The sequence below is a fragment of the Cupressus sempervirens genome, chromosome 8, assembly GCF_028749045.1.
Source record: "Cupressus sempervirens isolate cs-2001-9-10 chromosome 8, ASM2874904v1, whole genome shotgun sequence".
NCBI classification, from domain to species: Eukaryota; Viridiplantae; Streptophyta; class Pinopsida; order Cupressales; family Cupressaceae; genus Cupressus; species Cupressus sempervirens.
Window position 1 is genome coordinate 381,597,479 of NC_143125.1, and position 19,446 is coordinate 381,616,924.

The 19,446-nt window shown below is 36.2% G+C and overlaps 1 protein-coding gene across 1 annotated transcript in view; it reads left to right on the forward strand.

Annotated features, from left to right (window-relative positions):
- Positions 1-1,374: 1,374 nt before the first annotated feature.
- Positions 1,375-19,446, forward strand: part of LOC149542896 (Nucleotidyltransferase family protein) — a 129,459-nt gene continuing 111,387 nt past the window's right edge. The window contains exon 1 of the mRNA XM_089797814.1: positions 1,375-3,722. Coding sequence (XP_089653940.1) covers positions 1,650-3,722 — 2,073 coding nt within the window. The 5' untranslated portion in view covers positions 1,375-1,649. The remainder of the gene's footprint in view (positions 3,723-19,446) is intronic.

A 19,446-nucleotide genomic window follows, 5' to 3' on the forward strand; every position in this document is an offset into this window, starting at 1 on the left:
AAATTAAATAAATATAAATATGCTTGAATTAGACTTTAATAAAATCTTTAAATTTAATTCTTTTATTTAATTAATTTCTCAATTAATTAAATATTAAATTTTCTTTATAAAATTTCCATTAAATTAAATCATTAGTTTATCTTTTAATTGATTTAATTATAGTTGAAAAATCATCACGAATCCACAAGACGAAATACAGAAACTCGTCATAAATAACATAATACCAAAACAAACTCCATAGTCAAAAATCAAGAATTCACGTCACTTGAAGAATTCAAACAGAAACTGACTCAGATACTTGTCCTATTTCTAGGACATTTGGCTTAGGTTAGGATTTGGACTCATGAGTTATCTCTTTACTTATACCATTGAAATACTATGATAGGGTACGCTCATCTTGGTAATTCAAGAAAGTCGACACCCAGTACCTACAATTTGCATAAAATCCATGCATGTACAAACACATATACTCTAAACAAAATAAGAATGACAGGAAGTGGTACATCTTGTAGATCCTGATTAGCAAGTGACTACAACTCTCTTCCTCAACCACATTAGAAACGTCATACATAAAGTAAAATAGACAGGTACACCATACACATGCATGTATGGGGTAAGTAACCATAGAAACTTTATATAAATCATTCCTCTAACTAACATCATGAAATAACGAAAAGTCATTAAATGAACTTATATATCATCACCAAAATAATCTTGAAATAACTGAAATAACTTACTAACTCATCACATATATAACTTAATCTAATTCAGTAACTAAGTATCGATAATCATAAAACATAATCAGAAAACTGGCTTAAAAGAATTTGGCGATACAACAAGAAAAGTCAACTAGGGGTAGGCATTAAAAGAAAGGTAACAGTTAACGTGACGACATTGCACACATGGGTGATAACTAACTGGTTTCTCCTAGAGTTCTAAAAATAATAATATTTTTAAACATTTAAATATGTTGAAATTATGAAACTTTAGAGAATAAAAATAGATTTGAGAAATTTTGAAACATGATTGACCTATTCATAATTAAATTAGACCTTATGATTCCAATAATAGCATGAACTAAAAGTTATCTTTATTGGAAGGAGATATATTTAATTTATTTATAATAATTTTCTTACATTAGCTAATAATTATTTCCTAGTTACATTTAATGATATCTTTAATATTTTTATACAGAATTTCTAAAAATAAAAATAGTTAAAATTAAGAAAACATCCTCATCAAGTTTATTAGAAAAAGAAAAAAAGTATTTTTCGTGATTAAAAATGCCTCTAAAACTAGTTAAATATAAGTGATCTTAAAATGGTGAAGAAAACACCCACATTTGAAAAATAAGAACTCCCCGAAGTTCACTGCATTCTTAAAAAGCTGAGAAAAGTAATTAAAAAAAAGCCATCTTTGGCGGAGGGGACGATCTGTTAAACAATTCCACAGATTAAAAGCCAATCAAGTTAAGAGAAGGTTTGACAATGAGAGCAGGGGCGATGTAAAGAATTGACTTTTATTTGCAGGAGCGGATAATTGCAGAGTTTCTCTCGGGCTTCCTCCTCCCTGTGATATAGCACAGCACAGAGAAGTGAAAGTGGAAATAGAAAGAGGGAGACAGTGTGACGAGATGCTCGTGCCATGCTATGGCTGCCGCGGTTGGAGACCAGCACGATGAAGATGTTTCTTCTTCCGGAGCCACACACGGTGAGTTTCTTTTGCACTTACTTCGCAAAGGCAATAACAACGGTAATCATACAAAGCACGAGCCATTTAATGATAACACTGTAAGCTACACAAGTGCACCAGTACCGCCATCATCATTACAAGCTGCAGCAGTCGAAGAGGCATGGCAGTTAAAAGATCCGGCAGTTGCAGCGCTTGGTCCAAGCCATAGGTTCCACAATCATAGCCCTAACTCTAATCCTACCCCAATTCTTGCCCCGAACTTCCCGCTGCAATATCCAAATGTTAGGCAGCCCTCATTACCGCCCCCTAACAGTGACCAGTCAGTGCCCTTGCCTTCGGCATTTGACCCATTGCCGAGAACCCACTATCTTAACCCATATTTATTAAACACCCCTTCTGCATTTGGGGTCGGAATAACTCCACACGGTCATTTTTATGGCTCTATATCCGAAGAGCATGGTCATTTGCGCATGCCGCCTCCTCCTTCTTGGATACGTGGTGGAGCAGATGGTAGGCTCTATCCTTCCGGACATATGGGTGGAAGTGAAGGTGCAGGCATTCATTGCGGGGATTGGCAGCCACAGAAACATGGAACGGATCTCCAAGGGCCTTCAGAGAGTTTGAAAGGAAGCTCGCAGTTTACGCTTGGTGGTAATGGGGAGCTTAGTCACAACGTCGTCTCGAATAATACCGATAACTGTATTAGAGGGAACCATTGCACTGGTAATTTTGCTCAAAATGTCCAGGGTAATTCTAGTGCTCACAGACTTGATGAAAACCAAAATTCCATCTCAAGGGATGCTGCTGGTATTGGGCAACCTAAAGGGGTTCCCAGTCAACCGTGGCCGCCTGTAGCTCAAGAAAAATTCATCAGGGATGGAAATTTGCAGTTTGGATCAGTAGATTGGCATTCTGAACATGTTAAACATCAGTCCATGAATGGCATCTACCTGCAGGACAAAAACAAGTTTGAATCACGTTCCAGGGACATTTTTCTTCACAATGCTGAGCTTCCGCACAATCTACAGGGTAAAAATGGCTCAATGAGGTTTCTCTGCAGACCTTCTTCAGATCAGCAATATTGTGAGATTCCAACAGGTTTAGAGGACATGACAACTTGGGATGGCTCAAAGACTCAAAGTATTGTTAAACCAAGAGTTTCAAAAGGACCTGTTACATATTTTGACAAGGGAACTCTCAAGGGGAAACTAGAAGTAGCTCAATTGAAAGAAACAACTGGTTTTGCAGGGAGTAAAGCATTTAACAGAGATCATAGGGAAAAAGAACACAAAGGACAACCCTTCCCGGATATTGAAAGGGACAGTAATATAAATAACTCTATTCACAATGGATATTACCAAGTGGATAGGATGAGAAAAGATGGTGTACGAAATGGAGCAACACAGTCTGCAATCACGAAAATGAGGTACACCACGGAACCAGCTAAGATGATAACTCAAATCAGGAGGGACAGGCAGGGTGAGAAACCGACTTGGCATTCTGGAGATGGAAATGTTTCTAAAAGATGTGCTGTAAATCAACAAGAATGGCATGCCAAACGGTCACAAGTTGATGGTCAAATGCAATCTGGAAATCTGGATTCATTCTCAACTATTACAGATTATTTATCTGCTCTAGATGTGAAGGGATCCGACAGCTGCAACTTTAGCAGTGTCTTGGAAAATCCCCTTCCCAGGAAGCCTGGTAGACCAGATGATGCTGCTTATTTTAGTCATACACATCCCTTTAATTGTGAAAGTCTAGATCCTGTTTCTGGTCAAATGTTAGAAAATGGTCTATATCAGAAGGAATTGGGCGAGGGTGCTGTTTCAGAAGGAAGCCAGAGATTTGCAGCTGAAAGGAAAACGCAAGGAAAGCAAAGGGTAGAATTAACTCGACATATATCTAAGGAAGCTCACAAAGATGATACTGGTGTAGTTGTCACAACAAATCCCACTCACTTGCAATCTATAGGCGATCATGATAAATATCACAATAGAAACAACTCAGTACCTTCTCGAGCACATAAGGTGAGTAAACAGACAGTTGATGCTGGGTTCTGTATGATTGTATGCCTTTTGTAAGACATGAATGTTTGCCAGAGGAAGCTCTGTTCATTGTTATATGCTGTACTGAAAATATATGCACTGAAAAGTATGATATTCTATCTTTATTACTTTACTTGCACAGCTCTTCCTTTTAGTTGGACCCACAATTGATTGCATATTATGTTAGTTACTCTACTTACTACTTAAGTTTTCTTTCCATGTTTAAAACGAGGAAAATTATCTCCCTCCACTTCTCCACCTCCATGCTACCCCCACAGCACAATCAGAGTTTTTGGAGGAGCCCTCCAGAGATCACATACTTAATCGTCATCACCAACATTAGATATATGCTCTGATGCACATTAACAAGATGGCTTTGCACATTATAGAAAGTAAAAGAGTGTGACCCAAGAAAAGCAGTTGCGTGCAATTGAACAAAGCTGCAGTTGTACATGTATCTCATTCTTTACAATGCACTTTGATATTCAGATGTCTATTCTTTCTTTGTACTAAGAAACATTATACACAGGTTGATGTTTCCAAGCACAATGAATTGGTCAAGTTGATATTTCCAAGCACAATGAATTGAAATTATAACCATGGTGCTGTCAAATGCTGAAATTTGAGAAAACAAATTATTCAAGTAGGTTCCTAGATCCTTTAGTAGAGTTAAGATATTAGCATTTATATCAGCTGGCAAAGTAGTAGAATTACAGTTAGGGATGGATTTCTACTTTCAACGTCCAATCGTTCAGTTCTGGTTTCATAAATTCTACATTTAGGTGGTTAGTTTTTGCGATGTCCCCTTCTAGCTAGAGACATCACTTTAGCTTGTGATTAGCCTATCAGAGACCCTCGTAGGCTAGTAGGATTGGTTAGAGGGTCACCTTGGTGTGGAGATCTTCCAAGGACCTGAGAAGAGTACACTTCTGGGTTGTCAGAGTTTGTTTATTATGAGTTTGGCTTGGTCAGGCTATTTTTAGCAATTTTGGAGTTATAAAGGTGGACCCCTGCTATTTTTAGAAAAGGGGTATGGTCATATGCAGCTCTATCATGTTAGCTCCCGGTTCAGACGACATTCAAAAATGTTGAGTAATAATGGAGATATTAATGTTTATTTAGTTAGAATAAACATTATTGGTTTTGAGCTTATATTATTAAGTTATAATATGTTTTTATATTATAACTTAAGTGAGGGTCATGATATCATAAAAGGGGGGCCATATTTCAATTAATTGTGGGTCCAAGCTTATGGGAAAATTAAAAGGGGTTTTCTAAGTTTTAATGTAATAACATTTTTTATGTTATTCTTTTATCCCACATTGAGCGTAGAGCCTCATTCTGGAGTTGAGGAGTCTTTATAAACAAACCTTGTCTTCCTTCAAGAGCATGTTATGGGAATTATTTAAAACCAGGGTTTCTACAAATTCGAGAAGAATTCAGACTGTGGAGGACGTAGTTTCTTCAGAGTTGATGCAATTTGAAGGTGTGAAATATCACCCGAATTTTGCCTGTGAGTTGGCTTCATCCAGAAGTCAATATTGTGTTTCAGTAGGAGAAAATTGGATGGATCTGTTTGCAGATTTATAACAGCAGCTACAGTACACGTGAACAGTGCCGTGAACAGTACCGCGCTACAGTAAATTCAAAATCAGAGATTTAATATTGCAGATTTTGATAGGCGCTGCCTAGAGAGGGAGCAATCAGCAGCGTGTTTGCATTTTGGGAGTCAAAAATCAGGTTTTTTCAACTATTAATGCTGATGTTTTTATGTATTCTTCCAACAATAAACATTGTATAAATTGTATGAGCCATCTGAATAAATGAGTTCGATCAGCATTATAATTAGATTTGAGTTATAATTTTGGGTAAATTAGTTTCAATATTTGTATTCTCTTTATAAACTTATAAAAAACCAGAAGCAGCTTGAAACATTCAAGAACCAACAAAAACACAATCATTACACTCAGGGAAACAAACAGTGATCAGCATAGAGCCTATTTGGGGTTCTTACAGTTTTTCCATCCATAATAGCAGATCTATGTTAAAAAATACAATAGGTAATAGCACAAAAATATTTATGTCAGCAAAGTGGACCTAATCATAATCAAACTGCTTAAAGAAGGATTTGAAATGTAAAATCTGCATTCAATTGATTGCAGATTGAAAGAACAGCCCAGACATTAAAGATGATATGAATGTGCTTGAATATATACCTAACATTACAAGAGTACAGAGTTAGAAACTCTTTGTGCCTGTTCATGTATTGAGAAAAGCTTTACATGAGTTATTTGTGACTATTTGAGAAAACAAATTATCTGCATAGTCAGTGAGTTGTAGTAGTCCTTAGCCTTAGCACCATCAAAGACGTATCTCTCACATGAAAATAACTCATGTAAAGCTTTTCTCAATACATGAACAGGCACAAAGAGTTTCTAACTCTGTACTCTTGTAATGTTAGGTATATATTCAAGCACATTCATATCATCTTTAATGTCTGGGCTGTTCTTTCAATCTGCAATCAATTGAATGCAGATTTTACATTTCAAATCCTTCTTTAAGCAGTTTGATTATGATTAGGTCCACTTTGCTGACATAAATATTTTTGTGCTATTACCTATTGTATTTTTTAACATAGATCTGCTATTATGGATGGAAAAACTAACCACCTAAATGTAGAATTTATGAAACCAGAACTGAACGATTGGACGTTGAAAGTAGAAATCCATCCCTAACTGTAATTCTACTACTTTGCCAGCTGATATAAATGCTAATATCTTAACTATTGAAGTCAATTCAAAGAATTTCTAGAACCTGGAATGTAAATGCCGGTATGGTACACTTGAAATTATACTATTTTCTTTCCTTAAACAGAATCTAGAGTTTTTAATATTTTTGAAGGATACATTTAAAAAGATTGTATGCCTAACAGGTAGACAATTACAAGGTTTTCAGCAGCTATACATGATTGCCTAATTCATCTATCAAACTTAGATCACAATTCTTCCAGCCCTATTAACAGAAATTCTGGTAGAAATAGCTAAGAACTAAAGAATCGTAGGCACTAATTACAAATGCCTCAATCACAAAGTTTTCAGAAGTTATTAATTATTGCCTAACTCAAATTTCAAAATTAATCTCAATTCTTCCAGCCCCATTGACAGAAAAGCTGCTAGACACAGCTAAGAACTAAAAAATCCTAGGCTCTAATTAACAATTTATTTGAAAGCCAGTCAAATGGAGAACCAGCTTTGAATTGCAACTTTTGACTGCCTAGGAGGCTACATTGCATCCAACTCAGCAATCAAACTGTGTTCAATTTAAATAACATCATGTACTTTTTCTTCAATCAGTATCCACAAATGCTGTTAAATAGCCATCTGTCATATCAGCAGCTGGAGGAATGCAATATCAGCCAAGGAAGAATCAGAAGAGAGCGTACAAGAGGGGGAAGATCATTCAGTCTTACTGCCACTTGAGTCCGAGCCTTAAATCATTAGTGCTCTGATTCTGTAATTAGTGCTACCTTAGTTCCATCCAGTCAGCAGCAGCTGCTTGCCAATGTAATGGGTTAGTTCCTGGGATCGCTGCAATTGTAATGGCACTGCCATTGTGGTATGCGTTTTTCAATTGCAGCAATCAATTATATTTATTTGGAGAATGAGTTATGGATAGACATGTCTCTTCAGGGACATGCCTATTTATTATAATAATAATTATAATTATAGACACACAAATTCTATATATATACAAAATCAAATATATATGTATATATATTTATGAACATCTCACATATATTAAATATATATACATATCTTCCGTAGGATTTATCTGACAGAAGCTACAAAACTGATTCAACACTCTCTCTTAGTTATGGAGGATAAACAGATGGTTAGGTATTACCTCAATGAAATATAAGAATATTTGTGATCAGAAGATATTCAACATTTTGATATAACATTTGGTATCATAAGTATTTGCCTGCAGAATATCAATATATGATATTCATCAAATACTTAAAATATTCATAAGGTATGTACACGCATTCTTAATGATGTACCATATGAATAGCCATGGTCTGTTTAAGGAACTTAATTTACCATGCAAGTAATCTTCTATTGTGATTTTCTTCGACATCATAAGATGTCTACCACAATAGAAGGCCATGGTTGGTTAAAGGAACTTAATCCATCGCTATCATGATCTGCTTAGACATCACAAGATGTCCATCATAATAGATTGCCATGGTTTGTTTAAGAAATTTATTCCACCATGTAAGTTTACAATCTATTATGATCTGATTCAGACATCATAAAATATCTATCATAATAGAAGGTTAAGTTATTGAAAGATCGTCATCTTTCAATAACTTCTATAGATGCAAGCAATAATCATTTGGAAGTCGTTACTTCCTCATAATGTACACAGGAGCAGATCCATCAAAATCAAGTAATCACATACATGGATTTTCAGACTCCCTGTGAATATCAATCTTCTAAGCTCCTCAATCGGTGTTGTTTTTAATAAAATGTCAGACTTCCACTGAATTTGATATCAATCTTCCTTTTTCTACAAAAACATTTTCGGAGAGAAAGGAAAAGATCAAGGCAAATAGCTCTTATAATACATATTAAAAAATGTGAAAGAGACTAATATGATACTCAAAGATAAAGATCATTCCATTAAAATATATACTTTGAATAATAATAGAATGTATACATTCCATCTTCTGTGTTTATATCTTTAATCTATGTTTTCACATATTATAATCTAAAGTAATGATCTAAGATGATCAATTTCTCCAATCTATATTCACTAATAATTAAAAATGTCACACAAAATACTGCTATTGTAATTTTACGCACACACGCTCCTGTATGTATATATATATATATATATATATATATATATATATAGACACTCCTATATATGGCCAAGTTCATCTCATCCACATATCAGTCAAAATTAAGATATTCTTAATTAACATGTCTATATATATATATAGATTTGACATAATTTAAAATACCTTTTCATAATAAATTAAGGTAGATTCTATTCTAAATAATAAATAATGAATCATACATTTGCAGTACACGACCTCACCTTGCATTTGACTGCCTTTCAAATAAGTTGATCAATGCATATGATTTTATTTTATTTTCCAAGTCTTTGCCCATCGAGTTAAGTGGATTCCATGTGGGCAACATAATTCAAATTATCTTCCTAGTGGGTCTGCCTTTACATCATTGTCTGGCCAATCAGAGTCACTCCTTTAAAATGTGTATTGTCATTTATGTTTTATGGTCTCATGTCTTCTTCGAGCGTAGAGTGATTATTAATGAATCTCATCTTTGTATCGATAAAACACTTGTGCTTAGAGACTCTATGTTTCCGTATACTCTTCCCTCACCTGCCTGCCTGTTAGATTTCGTACCATATGAATGCCACGTAGAAGGCTTTTATTCTGAATGCCTTCAATGTCGCCAGTGCCTGTGGACACTTTTTATCGTAATGTTTGGAACCTAGTGCTATTTTCTATTATAATTCGCTGACAACCCATATTTTCTGCAGTTGTTTAAATCATGTACACTTGTGCTTCTCTGCTCCTCTTGACCAGATATCAAATATTCTTGTATCCGTTTTGTGATAGTCCATGAACACACGTGTTTTTGTTTCCATAAAGTAGTAATGATTTGAAAATGTACTCATTAAAGTTGGCCAATGTTGATTTCATTCAACTCTGCCGTATCGCACTGAAAATTGGTACTTATATCTAGTATGATGGATTTTGTCATTAAGATTTAAGGAATTTAATTTGAATGCAAGTGTTCGCATGCATGAATGTGCTCCACTATTGCCAACTGTGACCAGTGCCAAATTGTTTCATCATATTTTCATTTGTGTTCATTCGTAGCTTAGCTTTGATACCATGCTAGTTTCCTGGGATCACTACAAATGTAATGGCACTGCAATTGTGGTATGTGTGTTCCAATTGCAACAATCAATTATATTTATATGGAGAATGAGTTATGGATAGACATATCTATTCATAATAATAATCATTATAATTATATTTCCACAAATTATACACACACATATAAAATCTAATATATATATTTATGTACATCTCAAACACACACACATATAAGTTTTTTTTTGTGTGTATATATATAATTATAATGATTATTATTATGAATGGACATGTCTATAATATATGTGATATGTACATAAATATATACACACGCACGTGCGCGCGCACACACTGTGTCAGAGTCCGCCACATTTGATGAATGAAATTCGAATTTGGACGAACATCAAACATTTCCATTAAATTCGTTCAAATTCGATTCATGTTCGTATGGAAATGAGGACAAGATTTGAAAAAATTTATAACATTTTTCAGTGTTTCGAAATACCCTTTTTAAGGGTTCTTGACTATTCTTTTCTCTACAATGATGCTTGACTTCACTGTAAAAATTTGTGGGAGGGATGCAAGACTTTTCGATGCAGAACTTTTCGATGAGCGTCTAGTTCTGTATTTCTTTCCGTCACAACACACCACTTCATTTGTTTAGAACATCATCTTTTCTTTTCTAAATATGACACCACGTCTTTATGTAGGCCGAGAATAGTTAGGTGCTATTATATTATAGTTTTAGGGTTTTTAAATAATTTTCATTTCATTTACATATTTTGATGTTTACGATTTATTTTATCTTTATTTATGTTTAATATTATACAAAATAGGGTATGGTTTTCTCATTTGTGATATTTAAGTATTTTTGTTTTTATTCTTTTCATATCATTTCCGTAGAAGTATTATAATGTTTTTTTGTTTTTTATTTTTTATTTTTTAGAATATTAAATTGTGATAAATTTTAATGTTATATATTAAATTATATTATTAAAATTAATTCTATAATTTTACTAATCAAAAAATTAAATTCTATACTTTAAATATTGTTTATACTTTTTTAATATGCCAATTTTTTATAATTATTTTAAACCAATTTAAAAATGTTAAAATTATTTACTAATTTACTTAATATAAACTAAATTATATTATTAAAATAATAATCATAAAGCTTAGCTATAATTTTAAATATATATTTTATAAATGTGTCAATCTTTTTATAATGATTTTAAATCTATATAACAAGGTTAAAATATTTTGCTAATTTACTCTCTATAAGACAAATTTAATGTCGAATTTTTCTTCTTGCCGAACTTTATGGTTGTCAAAGTCGAATTCAAATTCGAACCTTGTTACTTAGTATGTGTGTGTGTATAATTTGTATATGTATAATTATAATGATTATTATTATGAATAGACATGTCTATCCATTACTCATTCTCCATATAAATATAATTGATTGTTTATTGTGGTATGTGTGTTTCAATTGCAGCAATGAGAATGAGTTATGGATAGACATGTCTATTCATAATAATAATCATTATAAATATACACAAATTATACACACACACACACACTCACACACATAAAAGCTAATATATATATATATGTATATCTCTCTCTCTCTCTCTCACACACACACACACACACACACACACACTCACAGTCACACACATATCTTCCCTAGGATTTTTCTGACAAAAGCTACAAAACATCAACATTTAGAGCTTGGAGGATAACATTAGACACCCTCTCATTGCTAGTGGCCTCATGACTATTGTGATCATCCTGCACACTATCTGTAGACACCTAAAAATGTCCTCATGAAATCAGAAAATTGCTCTATTAATTAAATGGATATCTATTATTTATTAACTATTTTGTTTCCCTTTTCTCCTAATATTTAAATAAATATTCTTATTATGGATGGAAAAATTCTCATTTATTTAATTACCCATTTACTATTATCCCTTTCCCTTGTTTATGGAATCATACGTTTATCTATTTTTATAAATTCACTAATCCTTTTCTTTCCAATCCCATCAATCATCCCCAATCACATGGATCACTCCACAAATTTTGAGCTTGTGACAAATGGCACTTGTTGTTTCTATTTGACTTTTCCTCCTAAAGTCATTATCTTCTACTTACAACTTCATCTCAACACTCATTTCCTAATACCTCTTAATCCTTTTTATCCTCAATAGGTTCTTACTTTTCAATCCTAGCCACTCCCCAAGCACCTCTTAATCCTAGCCCTTGATTTTCAGGAGACTTTAATAAAGAATGATTTTCTCCTCACATTTGGACTCTATGCTAACTAACTATTCTTTTGTGAACTTGAGCTTTTGGATAAACTACATTGTCTGTTTCACTGATCCAGACCCCACATCCAAGTTCAATTTGAATCTGGTTTGATCTCTGTATGGATTGGGTGCAAAAGAATAAACTTTGTTTGTCCTAAGTGAAACATAAATTGAACCAACACAAATTTTTGTGCCTTTTTTACTTGCTTTTGCTACAAATCCTCCCCATATTTCATGCCATTTCGACTCCATTTCTGTAAATTTCATAGATCATCCCCTCTCAAGTCAAGTGAATGCTATTTTTGTTTCGGTTTTTGAATGTAAATTTCACACAAAGTCACATTATATTACGAGGTAATTGGTAAATACTTGCTTATAAATAACAGAGACCGAAAGGTCAATTTATACAAAAGAATGAGACGATGTTTCCTTAGGAAACGATCGTAAAGAATAGAAACATTCTATTCCAGAGAAAGCAAAAAACGAAAGCAAACTAAAGCTAAAGATATTTACAAGATAACCATTAACTAATAATAGACGTCTTATCTATTATTGTAATACCCTCCCTTAATGGTTAATCTATCTAACACACCAAGCTGTCCTCTGAATTTGACAAACTTATCGAGACCAAGAGGCTTGGTGAGAATGTCTGCAGTCTGATCTGTGGTAGGAACATACTGCAGATCTATAGTCCCGTCTTCAACCAGCTATCGTATGTAATGACAATGAACATCCACATGCTTGGTTCGTTCATGGAAGACTGGATTCCGTGCTAACTTGATAACGCCTTCGTTATCAACAAACAGAGTAGTCAGTCCTGCTGGTGACATCTGCATATCCCCAAGCATCCGACGAAGCCAGACAGCTTCACATCCTGCCTTAACAGTCCCTCTGTATTCAGCCTCTGTAGAAGAGAGAGAAACTGCCTGTTGCTTCTTGCTGGTCCATGTGACTGCACTAGATCCCAAACTAAACACATATCCAGATGTTGACTTTTTATCATCAACAGAGCCTGCCCAATCTGAATCTGTGAACCCACTGAGTTTAGGATTAGAACTCCGAGAATACAGAAGTCCATAATCAGAAGTGCCCTTCACATAACAAAGCACACGCTTTGCTGCCATCCAATGATCAGCCTTAGGAGCTGTCATAAAGCGTGAAATATAGTTGACTGCGAAGCTGATATCAGGCCTAGTAGCAGATAGGTAGATGAGGCTGCCTACTAGTTGCCTATACATAGTATCATCAACGGAAGGAGAATCAGACTTGGCTGATAACTTGAGACCTTTCTCCATAGGTGTAGATGCAGGTTTGCAATCCTGCATTCGGAATTTGTCTAACAAGGCCCTAGCATATTTGGACTAAGAGATGAATATACCAGAAGACTGTTGCCAAACTTCAACACCTAAGCAATAATGTATGAGCCCAAGGTCAGTCATATCAAAAGACTGGCATAAGTGTTGTTTGATTCCCTGAATCAAAGATGCCGAACTGCCAGTGATGATCAGATCATCCACATAGATAACCAGAAGGATGATGTCACTGTCAGTAGTCTTGATGTACAGATTTGAGTCTGAAGAACTCCTCTTGAAGCCTTGATCACTGAGGTACGTATCAATCTTGATGTACCATGCCCGAGTGGCCTGCTTCAAACCATAGAGAGCTTTTACCAATCTGAGAACCTGATGGTCTTTACCAACAACCTTGAAACCAGGAGGCTGCATCATGTAGACCTCTTCATGGAGATCACCATTCAGGAAAGCACTCTTTACGTCCATCTGATGGACCTTCCAGCCAAACTGTGCTGCCATGGCTAGGACTAATCTGATGGTGCTCATCTTTGCAGTAGGAGCAAAGGTCTCCTCATAATCAATGCCCTGACGCTGAGAAAAGCCCTTTGCCACTAAACGAGCTTTGTATTTATCCAAAGTACCATCTGATTTGTATTTGATTTTGTAGACCCATTTGCAGCTAATGGGTTTCTTCCCTGGGGGAAGATCAGAAAGGACCCAAGTGTTGTTCTTCAGCAAGCTCTGGTGTTCAGATTGCATGGCCTGTTCCCACTCTGGAATTCCTTTAGCCTCGGAATATGTTTGAGGTTCAAACACACTGTGAATGTTGGCCATAAGAGCAAAGTTAACAGAATCTATAGTTTTGCTCTTTTTCCGAGTAGTTCTTCCATCAATGAGCTCATCATCATGAAGATCAACAAGTGTCTTAGCCCACCACTTAGGCCGGAGAGGAGAATGACCAACAGTAGTACTAGGAGATGCTTGATCAGCAGGATCCTGATCAGAAGAATCTGGATCAAACTCAGGTGAAGCATCTTCAAAACGAGGTGATCCTGCAGGAGAAGCCGGAGGTGGCTGTACAGGTATCACTGGAAGGACTGGAGCTGTAGGAGCTACTGGAGCCCTCCCATCAGGTGGACCTAATGGAAGCCGAACTCCCAAATCATGAACTTGCATAGGATGGTCTGCTGGATCAGGAACAGGAGAAACAGGCATGAATGGTCCTCGCTGCTCATCAAAGACTACATCGCGGCTGTATATGAGACGAGATGTCTCAACATGAATAAGGCGGTAGGCTTTGTGAAGACTGCTATATCCAGCAAGCATCAATTTTTGACTCTTGGCATCCAACTTGGTGCGTGAAGCATCAGGGATCCAAACAAAAGCAAAAGAGCCAAAAACCTTCAGGTGACTGATTCTGGGCTTGTGACCTGACTAGGCCTCTTCCGGAGTTTTACCTTTGACCGCCACTGTGGGTGACCGGTTCAACAGATAAACTGCAGTGTTAACTACTTCTGCCCAAAAACGCTTCGGAACATGTCTGTGTTCGAGCATGGAACGAGCCATCTCGGTGATTGTCCTGTTTCGACGTTCAACTACACTGTTCTGTTGTGGCGTGTTGGGTGTGGTGAACTGGCGTTGGATGCCATGTGTATCCAAGAAGCTGGAGAGAACATTAGAACAAAATTCCCCCCCATTGTCTGATCTAAGAGTAATAATAGATTTCCCAGACTCTTTTTCAACTAAGGGTTTAAACTTCTGAAATACAATAAATGCATCGGATTTCTTTTTAAGGAAATACACCGACATTTTTCTACTGAAATCATCTACAAACAACAGAAAATACCTGTACCCAAGAATAGAAGGAGTGGCCATAGGGCCGCAGATATCAGCATGAACAAGCTGAAGTACTTGAGAAGCTCGCCAAGAATCGCCACTGGGGAAAGGTGTGCGATGTTGCTTCCCAGCTTGACATGCATCACAAACTCCAAGGTGTTGGGTTTGAATCTCTGGCAAACCAAGAACAAGCTCATCCCGAGCAAGTTGTGAGAGATAATGCACATTTAAGTGCCCATATCGCTGATGCCAAAGTGTGCTGATGGAAGATCGCCGAGCAGCCATAGCTAAGTCCTGAGAATCACCAGAATCAGTAAGTCTGACAAGACTGTGATCCTCAAGACCAACTGCAATAGTAGACTTAGTCGCCCGATCAGTGATGGTGCACTGATGTGAACTGAAGGTGACTGACAAGTGTGGAGAATGTCGCAGCAACTGACTGACCGAGAGTAGATTTAGTTCCATCCCTGGAACGTAGTACACATCAAGGAATATGAGCTTCCTCCCAACAGACTGAATTTGAATGTTGCCTTTACCAACAACCGTGTACTCTTCTCCACCACCAAAGATAACAGAATCTGAATAAGGTTGGTAGTCAATAAACCAATCTCTGCGGTGAGTGAAATATCGAGAGGCACCTGAATCAATGTACCAGGCAGATGACTGTACATGATCTGCGGGTCTCTTAGCCATGAAGGCGTAAAAGGCAGATTTCGCCTGCTCAGTGTGCTCTGCACTGTTCGCTTTGAGTTGCGAACCTGATTGCTTAGACTGTGCAGCTAAGCGTTTCCGACATGCAACCTTCATGTGACCATACTTATGGCAATAGTTGCATTGAATGTTCTTCTTTTTGGTACCATCGGATGCTGGAGCAGAAGACTTCTGCTGAGATGGTTGCTGAAACTTGCCCTTATCCTTCTGAAAGGATTTCGCAGCAAAGGCTTGCTCAGTGGAGGTGGAACTGGAGCTACTACCGAACTTTTGTTTCCACCGATCTTGCTGAAGTAGCAGGGTGCAGAGATCAGTGAACTTTAGATCAACACCAGTAGATGTGATGTTGAGAGTCTCAATAAAATGCTCATAGGAATTTGGTAAACTCCGAAGAGTGATTACCACAATATCCTCTTCCTCCATCTTACGACCGATGGCAAGTAACTGATCATGGATTTCCTGAATCCGATTCAGGTGTGCCTGGAGCGAGGTGCGCTCATCCATGACAATAGAAAACAGAGTGTTTTTCAGAAAGAAGGCTTTGCTCTTGTCAGAAGTCTCATGAAGACCTTTTAGATGTGTCCAGATTTCGGCCGCTGTCTTGCCGGATGGAATCTGAGAAAGCTGGTCATCAGCTATAGATAGTTTGAGAAGCATTACTGCCTCTCGATTGTTTAGATCCCATGTATCTTGATCAGGACCCGGAGAAGTTGGACGCTGCTCAACACCCAGAACAAGTTGATCGGTGTTTCGATATTCGAAGATTGCGATGATGCGTTCCTTCCAGGTTCCATAATTGCGACCATTGAATTTTGAATTATTCTCGAGCAGAATATGTCAGAGATGCCATGGCACGTTTTTTCAATGAAAAATTGTGAAAATCTGTGAAGGCACGTTCTTCGAGGCAAAAATACGAAAGACCCAGAAGAATCAGAGAATGACCCAAAAGAGAGCTCGAAAAACTCAGAAGGAATCTGCTGTCGTTTTCTGAATCCGCTGGCTCAAAAATCGAGGCACAAAAATCGAGGCACCCAGAAAAAACGGACGACAACCCAGTTGAGCTCTTTAAAAACCCACCATGAATCTGTAAACAAAATTTTTTTTGGACCCCAAAAATTAGGGTTTCGAAAAAAAACGGCCCTAGTTGAAAAAAGCTTGAAAAAACTTCAGATTTCTTGATGAAAAATGGTCGAATCTGCTTCCTAGAGCACGATGACAGACTGAGACGGCTAAGAGCATGAAGATTTGATACAGAAACATGCAGATTTTCATCCCAAAAATGCGAGTCTCCAAAAAATGGCCACGATTTCCACGCGATTTGCAGACCCATAATTCGGGAATTTCTCCAAGCAGAAAAACCCTAGGTGGGTTTTGGAGAAATTAGCTGAAATAATTTTGGAAAAATTTAAACAAATAATTTCAAGAAGAAATTATAAATTTTTCCAAAAAAATTTAAGTATTTAGCTCTGATACCATATTACGAGGTAATTGGTAAATACTTGCTTATAAATAACAAAGACCGAAAGGGCAATTTATACAAAAGAATGAGACGATGTTTCCTTAGGAAACGATCGTAAAGAATAGAAACATTCTATTCCAGAGAAAGCAAAAAACGAAAGCAAACTAAAGCTAAAGATATTTACAAGATAATTATTAACTAATAATAGACGTCTTATCTATTATTGTAATACATTATTCATTATAAAACCATTTTGATTTATGGGGGCAAAATAAAAAGTTTATCATCTTTATTCATGAAGAGGCTGCCGCTATTATTGATACCCATCTCTATTATATTGCCAGCCTCATCTTTATTTGTCTTTAATATATTAGCTTTGTTATTTATTAGTATTAACTTTCTTGCATTGTTTCATTATGATTTTATCATAGTTGGAAATTTGTGACTCACGTTGGACTCAACAACCCAACAAATTGGACTCAGACTCAAAATCAGAAAAAACTCGACAAAAGGAAAAAAAAAAAAAAAAAAAAAAACCTATCTTTACAAAATACAGAAAAAAAATTTGCTTTAAAGAACATAAGAGACAATTGAAAATTTGAAACATTATACTGTACAGATCTGTTTTGAGCAATAACAAATAGCAAATGAGAAGAAAAGCTAAAAGCAAATTCAAATTATAAAGTTGACCGGGTATTTTTAGTTGGAACAAGTGTCCATTTGTAGGACTGGTGCAGGAGCACCTCACCATGAAGATCCAACAAGCTCTTGAAGGCTTATGGTATGCCATGAGTAAGGAAATGTTAAGGGAACAATAAGGTCTTAAGGACCAATTAGGAAAAGTAATAAAGACCCATTTCGTAAGGCCAAATGGCATGATTGGCATACTTTAGCCATCATGATCAAACCTTGGTCAATGGGTCCTAGATGGTCTAGAAAGGGGCTAGATAGGGTCTTAGCATGTGTTAAGTTATTTCTAAAGACTTTTGGTCGATTATGAGGTCCTTATTTTTCAATTGTTAAAAGTTGCAAGTTTTATTCAAAGTTGTCAAAAATTTGCATGACAACTATTACAAGTTGAAAGGGCAACTCCACCCAATGGTTATAGTTCAAAAGATCGTTGGGTGTGTTAGTAGGAAGGTATTTAAACATGTTTTAGACAATTTTGACACCATTTGAGTTAATTGGAGTTGGTGACTAAGTAAAAGATTATTGGTTCTCTGCAAATTGTTATGTTCCTCAGCTGTATTTGTGCATATACAAAATGGTGTGTAACTAGAACCTATTGGGATGTGTAGATGTTTGTGTCAACTTACCTCTGCAATTGATTTGAATCATTTTTGTGGAGTTTGGGGATTGGAAAGCCCAATTTAGCAAGACTGGTTTAGAAACCCTCGCTTCAACAGGGTTTGCACAAGAAAGTGCTTAAATTTGATTTCTCAATGTGATTTTTCAATGGCCATTTGGGGAACATTAGCTAAAGGTGCCCTCTAAGGATATGAAAGGTTTGAGGTAGGAAACTTGATGCAGTAGAGAGAACTAGTGAGCCATAGTTGACTTGTAGAATGTGATTTTTTGTGTGCACCTATCCTAGACAATTATGGTAAAAATAATGTCTAGAAGAGGTTTGTGTTGTGACAAAGAAAGATTAGAAGGAGGCAAAGTGGTGGCTTGAGATATAAGTCTCAAGCCACATCTAGTTAGTTGTGTAGGAGGATCTAGGGATTTTTATATCTTGTTCATTAATACCAAGTCCCTATGTACCATAACCTCGCTGAGACGTAATGTTATAAGGATTCAATATAGAGGGGGGAGGATATTCATCTTGAGCTTTATGAAAGTATGTGGTATAAAGAGGAATATGAAGGGAAATGTCCTCTTTAGGGAGATTAGGATTCTTATCACTATTCCTAGCTTCTTTAGGTGGAGGACGAAGGTTTATCAAGATCTTCATACCTACTTAATATTACTCTTGGCGATAAATCATTAAAAAATTGGTTAACATTAGGTTTATGCAGAATGCTTTGATAAAAGGAAGAATGTTGCAACTCACCTAAAGAAGCACATACACTAGGTTCCTTAAGACTATCCATTAAGGTGAGTTATAGAAGAGATGATCTAGGTCTCACTAATATAGGAGTTGTGATATCGCTATCAGGAAGGTTTTGCAAATGGGGTTGCAAGAACA